The sequence below is a fragment of the Pyxicephalus adspersus genome, chromosome 6 (genome assembly GCF_032062135.1).
Source record: "Pyxicephalus adspersus chromosome 6, UCB_Pads_2.0, whole genome shotgun sequence".
In the NCBI taxonomy this organism is placed as follows: Eukaryota; Metazoa; Chordata; class Amphibia; order Anura; family Pyxicephalidae; genus Pyxicephalus; species Pyxicephalus adspersus.
Window position 1 is genome coordinate 46685489 of NC_092863.1, and position 12678 is coordinate 46698166.

The following is a 12678-nucleotide window of genomic DNA, read 5'->3' on the forward strand; positions in this document are numbered from 1 at the left end:
TGAAGAAGCCTTACTGGCGAAACGCATCGAGACATGAGACTCAAAATCACAGGTTGTCAACTAAAAACTTTATCAGAAAAATTGAACTTGTAGCCTGAAAATTAGGTACTATGATGTATAACCCAGCTCTTTGGCATAGAAGGTCTATGCTGTACCTAGGTTTAAAGTATGTGTTAATAAACCATAATTGTTTTTGCACTAAACTGCCAAAAAGCCTGTCTTTTCTTTCCTCTCTTCACTTGTATACATTATGACTACAGGCTTGGCATTGTGTATGTGTAAGAATCCTCTATAAAAATTGACATCCCCCGGGTAAATTACAATTTTATTACAATTTAATATTTTAGTTGTAGTTAAAGTAGGAAAATGGTAGATCATCTGTCCAGTTTTTATCTGCCTGCGTCCCCACTGGGGAGTTCCATCACTTTTTCTTTGTTCTGGTTACCCTTAGTGCTAATACAGGAAATGAGGGGAAAACCAGCATTCTCATTTGGCATCAGAGCAATAGATAAGAAACCTCTCCAATAGTGACATCTGTTTCAGGAACAACAGTCTGGGATGAAAGTTTTTCTCACCTTACCTGAAGAGATTTTTACTCATTTTTCAAGGGACAGGAAATCAATGATAATCTCCCTAATAGGGTGCAAACAGCAAAATATAACCTGATAACATGCAGTTAGGTTCATTGGCTTTCTCCCAAAACTGACCTTAGATTGTGTAAAGACATATGACTATGGTAGGGACATTAGATTGTGATATAAATACTGTATAATATTAATAATAATTATGATAACCCTTCCCAGTGCTATACAAAACTGGACATACACTCCACTTTATAATTCTGCCTTTTACCTGGACCATTTTTGGAAGATTCACCGTTCTTATTGATGAATATTGTAAAGTATGTTTCCTAATGGGCATTAAAATGGGAATCATTTAGTATGGAAGCTTGGGGAATTTACTATTGTCCATACTGAATTTTAATAAATTACATGGATCTATCAAACTCATAATTTTTTTGATTTCAGCTGTTTCTGTGGGCTTGACTGGTCCAGAAGCAGTTGAAAGTTTGAAGTCGTAGCACTGGATATATTAAACTAGGGCTTCAATAGATGTGAATTCAGTCGGGTACCTAGTCTATGCATCACTAAGGAATTTATTTTCTTTAATTAAGATTAAGTATTTTTTTTCATAATTTTAACTGAAATATAAAAACTGGGTAATGGTCTCCCAAATATTGCAAATAAATTGTGTCTTATGCCATTACCATTCATTACTGGGAATATCTCATATGTGAAAAAACATTTAACACTGTAAAGCAGACGGGCAAAATTTTTTTTTTTTTCAGTCCTGACAATTAGCAGGGAATATTACATTTAAAATATTTTGCCCTTGATGTGCTGTAGGTTATCAGTAACATAATGGTGCCCAGCATAAGAATCTGACAGTGCTACGTGCGCAGTATAGTGATCTACTCACCTCTGCAGCAAATTATCTCATTATTACAGTTTTTGAGGTTTATTAGGAATTGTGTTCCTGAATTAAGTAATGTTTTAGCCTATTGCTATTCATTACATTCATTAAAATTCCAAATGTGATGAAACATATCAAAGTTAGAAAACTTTGAAAAAAAACTTCTCTGATTATGGATCAACAGAATGGAAAGGAAACCCCACTTATTTTGGCCAACCTGGGTAAGTTCCAGCAAATGGATTTGCAGATTTTTACGTGCTTCTGTGATTTAGACCCTGAGATAGGCCATTCCATTAACCTCCTTTAGATAAAACTTCTGTTGCTGGAAACAATCTGTTGTGATAATTTTTAATGACAGTAGAAGAAAAGAGTGCTGTCCAGTCCTATGGAGGAGGGAGGATGAGGAAGAGGCACCCCGCTGCGTTCTCCTCCCTAAGTTGCCCATAGTCGGTCATTTAGCAATGCGCCATTGCAGAGAAACATCGTTCATGTTATGGATTGCTAAGGATATGGGTTGCTAAGTGTTAGACGCTACAGCAATGCATGCAGTGAGAACATAATGTCATTTTGTTCTTATCCATAGGGCACAGAAAGACTTCCCCGTGTTGCTGTGGCTGCAATGACATTTACATTTTTACATTACTTTGCCAGGTACAGAAAATCACGTTTGCAGATTGTAATAGTAAAGCAATTTAATTACAGGCTCATGCAGAGCTACCTTTTATCTTAACACAGATCCTGCCCTTTGATAGGGACCTCATGTCCCAATAGAACAGCTGTGTGGCTGCTGGGAGGCAGAAGGAGTCTGGAGCTGCTAACAGGAAAATATTTTCCCTGCTTCATGATAGATCACTGCATTTGTAGTGTAATGTATTCATTTGTGTGGGATGAACTATCTGAGGATGCCTTTACTCTACTTTAGACATAATAGATCCTCTTGAAATCTACTTGTGTTGAAGGCAAAGCAAGCCAAACTTTATTTCTGTTTTGGTTTTTGTTTTAATACTAATGTTGGGAATTGCTGCGTATGAATCTAAGACCTAGCTACAGGAGCCCTAAAACCAACTCCAACTCATTTTACTCTTCTATAGCTGTTTTGCATCATGTTGCCATCATTTTTTCCATACATCCTGATGCTAACAATTATTCATGATGAACTATTGTTTACTTATAGTTAAAGTCATTATTTTTAAATGAAGCATTTCTCCAGCTTAAAGGTAAACTGCATTCCAGACATCATCCACAGACTCCGACATGCATGGCCATGTTCATCCTTATGGATACACCCAAGTGTGAGCCGGGGTGTACGAAAAGACAAGAATAATACTTACGTCCGCTGACTGTCACAGCTTGCTAATTTTATTACTGTAATATTTACTATGGAAATATTGTTTTTATCCCCACCTTTACAGAGACACGAGTTTTCTAGAGAAAAACAAAAATACAAATTTGATGTGACCAACCTGCATAGTACTGGCAGCCAAGTTAAGATGTAAATCAATCACAGATGAAATCCAGTGTGTATATATATATATATATATATATATATATATATATATATATATATATCTGAAGACCAAGCTTTTTATTTCTGTCTTTATTATAATCTCTCTGTAATACCATTTTTTTTAAATCCTGCCTTGTAGGCTTAGGTCTGATATGAGAAATTCTCTTAGTCTGTTCTGACATGAACAAATTACTCCGTTACATTTCATTTGGTAGCTTTAAATTAGTTGGATTTACCCTCACCTTCATTTCCAGGGACATTAGTGATCAGGACAATTAGAGTGCAAATTTCCTTAACTGAGATGCAGACCTAAGTCAAATTTTACACTGAACGGTTATGAACTGTCTATCAGGCGGTCACTGTTCCCCCTTAACACTTGCTATCTCGAGCAGCAAGGGCTCACATTCACTCAGTAGGTAAGAGCTTGCCAGCTGTGATAGACTGGGTAAAGCCGACCTAAGCTGACAATTTAGACAACCCTTTTATATAAAGTAAAAAGCTGATGATTTTAATTTTTGATTAATAAAAAGGTGCAGCACCTCCCTTTTCCATCTTGATCACCGCAGCAATCAAGACAGGATGGGAACCAGGCTTTAAGAGTACTAATAGTGTACTTTTTTTGGCTCTTGCTTTCCATTGCATTGCATTGCTTTCAATGACATTGCTACAGATCTATGGGTTGCAATGCAGCATTTGAATCTTTGCCCCCATTTTTCAGCAATCTGCACCATCAGTGATCATCTGATGGATGCAGAATAAACAAAAAACTATGCAAAAAGCAGAAAGGTGGAAAAGAGGATGTTTGTGCAGAATTAGATTTTTAAGCTTTAAGTGGAAGCTGTAGAGCTGAGGAAAGGGGATGGAAAAGCAGAACAAGAAGCCAATCAGTATGCTGATTTGCAGGGAGCATGTTTATAGATGGAAAAAGAGCGAAAATGAGATGATCCTATCAGAAATTTTTTTTTGTTTTAATGGGTGATATTTTGGAGGTATTCAAAGCTCAGCATTCACTTGTTACTAAACATCTCTTCTTGGAACTGCCTTTTATTTACAGAACACATCATTTGAGAAAAAAAACCCCATGAAGTCCATGACATTATATCACTCACATTCACCAAACCCCCCTATGCCAGAGAGAAAAAAAGTGCACATTGTTTATATCTGTAATTTAAACTGCATTGTCCAGCCCTGCTACCGACCAGTTTACACTTCTGTATCCTAAAAGCTGGAAACACAATTAAGCTTGCAGTACTGTACTTAAAGGAAATTAAATTCTAAAGTTATTTTATTTCCGATTAAAACTGACTCGTTCTGCCATCTAGTGGCATATGTCAAAACTGCACAGCTGTCATAATGGGAAATGCTATCTCTGCAAGCAAAAATTATGAACAATTATTAAATAAATCCCTTAGAAGTATAACCTTTTAAACAAGCGGGTGAAGATCAGATCTTTACACTGAGCCTTTTTGAAGAAGACAGCATTTCTCAAGATAAGGGAAAGTAGTTTAATCTCTCCCCATAAATTGACTTATTAAAATATTATGTTCCAGAAAGTTATCACAATTGGCTCACTGTTGATGTACATCAAACTTGATGTAGCTGAATAAAAATGCCATACAAGTAAAATACGTCTTTTAATTTTATTACATACCAGCCACGTATGTTAGGAATACAGAATTCAATTGGCTTTGTTTTTCCATGTACAAATGTATTACTTTTTGGTGCCCAGTGATAGGCAGATGTCCACTACAGAGTTGTGTACCGCCAGGATAAGCTGCTGTAATCTTCTGCATTCTGTGCACAGGCTTTGTTAAAGTTTTATTCCCTTTTCCCCATAGAAAGCAAAACCATCTACTTCGGATGTGTAAAAGGTTTTCCAATACACTGACAAATAGCAAACACAGTGATCCAAAGCACTCTCTGCAGAGGTAGTGTGTCTCAAGTGATGGCCGAATTAACTGCTGTAAATGATTGTATCAGGAAAGCAAGAGGCAAATCCAGGACAGACATTTAGGTAAACATATCATGGGAAAAACATGGGGCTGCCACTAATGGCCTTCTTGTGACCATTCAAGTTGTCTTCACTGCTTTGGAGTTACAGAACAAGCAAGCACCAAATGGGTGTCTAGGAAAAGTCAGAAATCAATGTGCCATACTTGTTCTGTACCTATGTCTCAAAACATTACAGCAAAGCAGCAGAATGATAGCCGGGCAACCAGTATTTTCAGGAGGTGTTAGCAATGTCAGCCTACATTATGGGTCTATGGGATTTATTAAATCTCTCCAATACTGTAAAAGATAGAACATCATAGGAGATCCTGGGATAGATCTGATCTAGGATTGAAAATATTTGCCAATAGCAGATATTTTTAAATATTCCATTCCAAGTTTCCTGATCACCCAGATTCTCCCATGATAGTCAATCTTCTCCAGTCTTTGAGAATGAAAAAAAAAATCAGACCCATTGTTTTATGACAGGTTCCCTTAAAACTTCCAGCTACAAACTATAATAAAAGTTGCACTCTCTACTAGAAATAGAAAATCTTTATATACATATACGCTTAGTAAGAAGTCTCATGTTCTCCTATATGCTGCTGGTAAATTGGCATTCACATAAAATTGAAGAGTCTGTTTATCAACTAACGTCCATATATTATTTGTATTTTTTTTTTTACATCCTTCATATATCCTAAACCAGTGTATAACAGCAACACAATTTACACCTAGGTAGTGCAATAAATCATTTATTCTTAAAGCTAAATTCCAGGCAAATAGCCAAATACAGTTTACCGTTTTGCCTACAAAATGGATTTGTAATTCTGTACCACTGATCTTATGTTTTACACAATGCCAAGAGGTGACACTTTTTTCCTAGTTTAGCATTGCAGCTGTATAGGTCACCATTGTGCCTGCAGGTTGCTCATTGCCAATATAAGAGTGACCTTCCTGGCTATGCAGTGTGGCAGATGTATTACAAAACTGGCTGAACACATTATCCTTTGGCAGGAAAAAGGCAAACACAAATGTATATATAAATATTTTTTTTATGTTGTATATTAAGCTGGTTGCCTGAAATATCATTTTAAATAGGGTTGCGTACCCCTATAAGGGGGATATGGGATATTAGCAAGAAGGCTTTGTGGCTTTTTCAGATTTAAGTCTTTTAGTGCACATCTGATTATATTGTAAATCAATGAAGGCAGCACTGCTGATATTCTGGATATGATCTATACCAATAAACACAATAATCGGTACATTTTCTGTGTTTTTAAGTGTTAACCGTTTTTCCTGGACATTGTTTTTTTTAAAAGTACGTTTGGCGCCAGTTTAGTTTATTTAATTTAAATGCACTGTAGAACTGTTTTTTCATGTGTATGTAATATGCTTCAAAATCTACTTATGTGCTCTTAGCCTTTAAAGGAAACCTGTGCTGAAACAAAATGTGAATGATGCCATAACTTATCTCCTTTTAAAATGCTAGTTACCTGGCTGTCTCTGGCTTTACACTTCGTCAATGACCCCATTAAGTATAAAACCAGAGAAAATGCCTGATTTCTATACCGGTACAGTGTAGGCAACGCAAAAGTAATAAAATAATAAAGTAGGCAGCAAAGCAGCTAGTAATTTCAAAAGGAGCACCAGCAGCTTTCATATTTTCTTAGCAAAGGTTTCCAAAAAAGATATGAACACCATTTTACCTAATTGTGTGCATGAGGAACGTTCCAATTCCTAGAAATTGTAACAAAATAGTTCAGTCTTACTGGTCTTTGATAAGACAATCCAGTGGAAGATAAAACCTTCAAGTCTCCAATTTCTTTCATAGTTCATCATGCCTGGCTGCCCCTGGAGGCAGGCTTGGTTTGAGGAACACACCTTCCATCACCTTCCAGTAATTGTGAGCATTGGCATTTGTCATGCCGTGAACTTCCCTCTGTCCTCTGATTGGATGACTATACTGTTCACCTGTAATGGTCAGGTATACACCGGTTCCAACATGTTTGAAACGCACTGCGTCCTCACGTTCCCAAGCACTGTCACTACACTGTACTGTCCAAGTATCCAAGTCATCTCCTTCCCCATTCTCTCCAAAGGCACTAACTTCCTGTAATTAGAAAAAGAGACCGATAAGTGCAAAGGACCACATAGGGTCTAATAAATAATTTTACATTATTATTAAAAAAAAATTACACATCCTTTTCTATGCCGATCATATCCAGTTGTGATGGTACAGTCTTGGACATCCTTCACAAAGCAGAACTAAACATACCTATTTATCCGTTTTCCAAAACAAAGCTCAAGTTGAAGTATTTCATATTATAAAATCTCACTACTAGCTCTGCTTGCTTCCACCTGGCTGCATCCCGCCCATCCTTTGCTTTACACCTCCTCTCCAGCCTTATAGTTCCCCTTCTTGCACTTCCTCTCCGGCTATATGCTCCACTTGCCACGTTTCCTGTACAGCTTTACACCTATTTTGGGTCCTTAGTGTTCCTAGCCATTCTTCCTTTGCACACAAGTTATGGTTCCCCTTACTGCACTCACCATCGGCCCTTACTGCACTCTCTCCCCCGGCCTTCTCTACAGAAAACCTTCCATTCAGCCCCCTGGCTGCACTTCCTTCCATCTCCTCTCTCCTGTGCAGTTCACCTCCTCTCTGTCCTTTGGTTCCCAGACTTACTAGTAGCACAGAAGAGGTCAGAGAGAGTTAAATAATAGCATTCTCAGCCAGTGGATGTAGCTCTTCTCTGCTCCGCCATTAGGAAATGAAAAAGCCAATGAGCAGGACAGGGTGTTCCAGGAACCCAGGTGTACTGTTCTCTGTATCCACATGGTTCCTGGGCCACCCCTGCCCTGCTCCTTGGATTTCTTCCCCAGATAGCGGAACAGGGCAGAGCTACACCCAGTGGCTGCAAATTCAGCTAATCAACTCTCTCTGTCCTGTGCAATCGGCAGCAGGGAAAAGTAGAAGCAAAAAGCCTGTTGCTATGTGTAATACCGCTTAGGCTGCCAGTGATGCCACTGTCCACCATATAGTCAGGAAAGGGGGGTTTGTAGTTGGGATATTCCCTGACAGATGCCAACGTACCCCCAGGGATTCAGGGACCTCAGGCAAGAGACATTGGATCTGATTTATTAAAGCTCTCCAATGCTGGAGAGGATACACTGTCATCAGTGAACCTGGGTGATCCAGCAAACCTGGAATGGATTTCTTAAAAGTCATTTGCTATTTGTTAGCTAATGTTTTCAATCCTGGACCATTACAGGTTTTCTGGATCACCAAGCTTCACTGATAAAAATGTATCCTCTCCAGTCTTGGAGAGCTTTAATAAATCAGACCCAATGACCTAAACTAAATAGAACAATATTGCATTGTTTTAGAAGAAGCAGATTGTATTTTGTTTCTAAAGAAGGTGATTCTTCAAAGTGCTTGTGCTCGGGGTCTCCTGATTTAATCATACCTGGTTGTTTGAGAGTGGAGATGAGAAATGGTGTGAGTGCAGGTTCTTCCCGGTATTCACATGGGTAAGGCGAATGACTTGTCCGCACTTTATTGGCTCTCCACGAGGGCAATCCTTACTTTCCTTTCCTCTTACCCTCCAGTAGCTGTTAGCATCATCTGATGCCTCCACTCCAGTAACAGACTGCTGGCCGCTTCCTAAAATCAGAATACAATGGAGGTTTCATTATTCTGCTTCATTTATGTAGATTGGTCCTAAATGGTTACAATGTATGGAGACCCCAACACTGAATGTAGCTTATTTTCTACACCTTTGTCCTAATACATACATATATAGGTCAGGCTAGGGGAAAGTTACTGGCAGGATCACCAGATGAAAAAAAACAGTGGCCACATTCAAGGAATAAAAATCTAGGGGGCCACATCTAAGGAATGAAAATATAGGGGGCCACATCTAAGGAATGAAAATATAGGGGGCCACATCTAAGGAATGAAAATATAGGGGGCCACATCTAAGGAATGACAAGTCCTACTTTGTGATGTACAATGATATCTGCATACAGAGCCATCCGTTTTACCATGTTCAGGGATAGACTGAAATGTTCTTCATCGTGTTGGGTATAATATAATGGAAACATAAAGACACCACACACACGTTATACGATTATAGGAAGTGAGACACAGGAAGTGACAAAGCATGCAATGCAAACAGGTGAAAGGTGACAGTTGGATTCTGTTTCCTTTACAGTAAATATAGTAAATGTTTTCTAAATGGTTATAATTTCATACAAGATATATTTTAGGTTGTGCACTTAAAACAAAACCTTAAATGATAAAAGTAAGAATGTAAACACAAACAGCAAACCATGTACAGAGTAACACAGGGCAGGGACGAGGAGCCTCCATTCCATCTATTTATTCTCTATTTGTATACTACTGGTTTTGGGGGTAGGCACACATCACTTATATTGGAGGATAGATAGACTCCCTGTTACTTACTATTCACCATACAGGAAGGTTGTCCCTATACACAGCAGGGGATCTGTAGAGGGACCAATCGGTGTCGGCACCATTTATATGACATTGATTTGTAATACTATGGATGGGAATACACCATGCAATATTAATGTACACATTGGGGTACACTGGTGATCTATGGCAGGATGCAATGTGTGGATAGTAGCAATGAATAGTTATACAGAATGACCCCAATGGGGTGCCATTGTCCTATTACCACCTACAGGCACCATAGGCAGACTTCTGCTAGAACTAGTTCCTGATTCTAATGATTTGCAGCATGTTAGAATATTTACAATCGGTAGCAGCCGGTCATGTCGGGTGTAGTTATAGAATACAGGCCGATCACTGATAAATCGCTGTGTGTATGACAGCAGACTGTGCATCGGGACCCCGGCATTGCAGGGCACCGGACATGTCCTCCAGCACCGGAATAATGATTGGATAATAGGAGCACAGAGCCAGCTGCCCGGGGCTCCCCATTACCTGAGCCGTATTTCACATCGTGTGAGTGGAGCCGCACATTGTGCCGAGTATTCAGCAGTTTCACCACAGAACCACATGTTACAAACTCCGCCTCTTCGCTCCCCAGGCCCGGGCACCACAGGCAGAACACACCGAGCAACAGCAGCCCGAACCCCGCTGGCAGCATCGTTCCCCCGGCACGTCAGTCCGGCTTCTCTGTAACTTCCCTCAACACGTTACAACAGCCAATCACCAGCCGCCAGCGACAGGAGGGCGAGCATGTACAATGTTCAACCAATGGGCTATCTCGCTCCGCCCATTACAAGGCGGTACTAATGTGAAAGGCAAGGAGAAGGAGAGATGCGGCGATTGGTGGATCGCTTCTTCCTCTTTCTAAAGTATATGACTTCGTTTTGTAGACACGAGGGTGAAGCTGATTGGTCCACGGTATAATTCATTCACACCAAGCCAACCAATCAGCGCTGGAGAAGTCGCAGCCGACCTGTAACTCGTTTGTTGCAGATACGCTAGTATTAACCCTTCCCTTCCTGCAGGGGGAGTGCGAGGGGTGCTATAACTATGCAAGCAGAAGGCTGCCATCTGGTGGTGGTGCGATGTGTATCTAGTCCTGTGCGATCTGTGCCATGTGTATCTGGTCCTGTGCATGTTGTCATGCCTGTTCTTCCACTGAGAAATAAAATAGGATAGATGAGAGGAATCCTGCTCCTTATTTATGGGATTTTTTTCCTTTATTGGGTAACAGGACCTCATTGAAAAAAAAAAATTACAGGTAGTCCCCAGGTTACAAATGAGATACGGACTGTAGGTTTGTTCTTAAGTTGAATTTGTATGTAAGTCAGAACAGGTACAATATTTTATTAAATGCAATTAGGACAGATTGTTATTATTATTATTATTATTATTAAAAAACAGGATTTATATAGCGCCAACATATTACGCAGCGCTGTACATTAATGTAACATACAGATGTTTGTCTCAACATATTACTAGGCAGCGTGGTGTCAGTTACTGTAGAAAATCTTCACTGTGGGTGAAAAAAATTTTTTTATGGAGCTTAGACATTCATTAACTTCTGCAGCAAGCTGTGCTTTGATATGCAAAAAGAAACAACTGCAGAGTTTGTCTTGGTCATTAAAGAGTTACAAGATGTTACAGATCAGCTCCACCCCTAAGATCACCCACAACCTCAGCTGTGTTTAGCAAAAGATTTCTTCTGCAAGTCATGCAAACCACCCCCCCCCCCCCCCCAAGCCTCCGTCCTGCACAGAGCAAGCAGGGAAGCCCTGTTCAGTATGTTGGATGTCCTTGGACTACCTGTACAATAAATAGTTAGTTAAAAAGTTATTGTGCCATTTGGCAAATTTCCACATTCACTTGAACATATGATTGTGCAGGTGGGTGTTAGGTCCACAAAATTTGTAGTGATTCCCACGGCCCCTTTCTCCAATTTTTGGGGTGGCTGCCTCTAAGGTACTCTGCACAAACTTCTCACATTCCAGTCAATGGCTGTGTTCTTCTCCATGCTCATCTTTTCTTCACATCATTGGATAAATTTCAGCTCCTTTCTCTATTAGTTGTAGAAAGGCCGATAATTGTGGACAAACTGCATTTCTGTGCTTGTGTTGACTTTCTTGGCATGGACAAATGGTGCACTTTCATTGGTCACATTGGGCCTGATTTATTAAAGCTCTCTATAAGCATTGGCTTTTATACCTTTATGAATAGCACAGGGTATGTAGCTCAGTGCAGTGTAACAGAAATCAGATACAATCACACCCCTTAGTATTTTATCCCAACATTTCTTGGTATTGGGAAGAATTATCTGTGGAAGTTATGTCAATATGAGCCAACCCTGATGAATTCTACACTAAAGAAATAGGTGAAGATGGAAGCACCAGTGAGGAAGGTGTAAAAATGCTAATTTCAAAGCATGTCATCACAGAATGACAATATGCATTGACATTATCCACGCTTACATAAAAATCACTGAAACAAAGAACACACGTGTGTGAATGGGCCCTTATTGGCATATTCTGGTACTTTTGTTTGCCATAGGGCTAGTAAAGATGTATTCACAGGCTTAGTTTAGCACCCAACAAAGCACATGGCACCAGATAACTGCTTCAATGCAATGAGAATTCCAACACTAAGGAGTCTTTTTTTAGAACTTTTTTATATAGTAGCAGAATGATATGAATACATGGAACAATGGAAATATAATAGGAAAGTAATATAATGCAGTAGTATGTACAGAAGCTGCAGTGGTGTATTACACATTAACCATGTACGGAATATTAGGGGTCTTTTTATAAAGCTGTGAATCTGGCATTCACTGAAACATTCCCTGGTAAAGAAGCTTTTAGGTCCATGTGTTTCAATGACAGTAATTGATTATTGTTTCAGTGAATGTCAGATTTACTGCTCTAATAATAGACCCCTAAGATGAACTGCGTACAGCTATACATTGCTGTACAGCACTAACAAGCTGTTCACTTTGTTGCAGACACTCTGTATATTTTTCTCATATGCAGGTCCTGACAATTGCTATTGAGTTCTACAAGATGATGGATCCACTTAGAGTAACAGGAACCATCTCTGAACATGGACACTGCAATTGCTGCCTTCTTATTCTTCATATTCTGGCTGTCATACTGACTCAATGCCTTCACAAACCTCTAATAAATATGTAGACAAGGTTTTCTAGCTTTGACTCTCCTTGTATGTGTTTTACATACTC

At 39.3% G+C, this 12678-nt stretch overlaps 1 protein-coding gene across 1 annotated transcript; it reads right to left on the reverse strand.

Moving 5' to 3' along the window:
* Positions 1-4606: 4606 nt before the first annotated feature.
* On the reverse strand, positions 4607-10160 carry SDF2L1 (stromal cell derived factor 2 like 1). The gene is made up of 3 exons (XM_072415642.1): positions 9942-10160; positions 8440-8636; positions 4607-7082 (listed from the first exon to the last, which is right to left on the reverse strand). The coding sequence occupies exons 1-3, from the start codon at positions 10105-10107 to the stop codon at positions 6798-6800; spliced, it is 648 nt and encodes a 215-aa protein (XP_072271743.1). The 5' UTR covers positions 10108-10160; the 3' UTR covers positions 4607-6797.
* Between the last annotated feature and the right edge of the window lie 2518 nt (positions 10161-12678).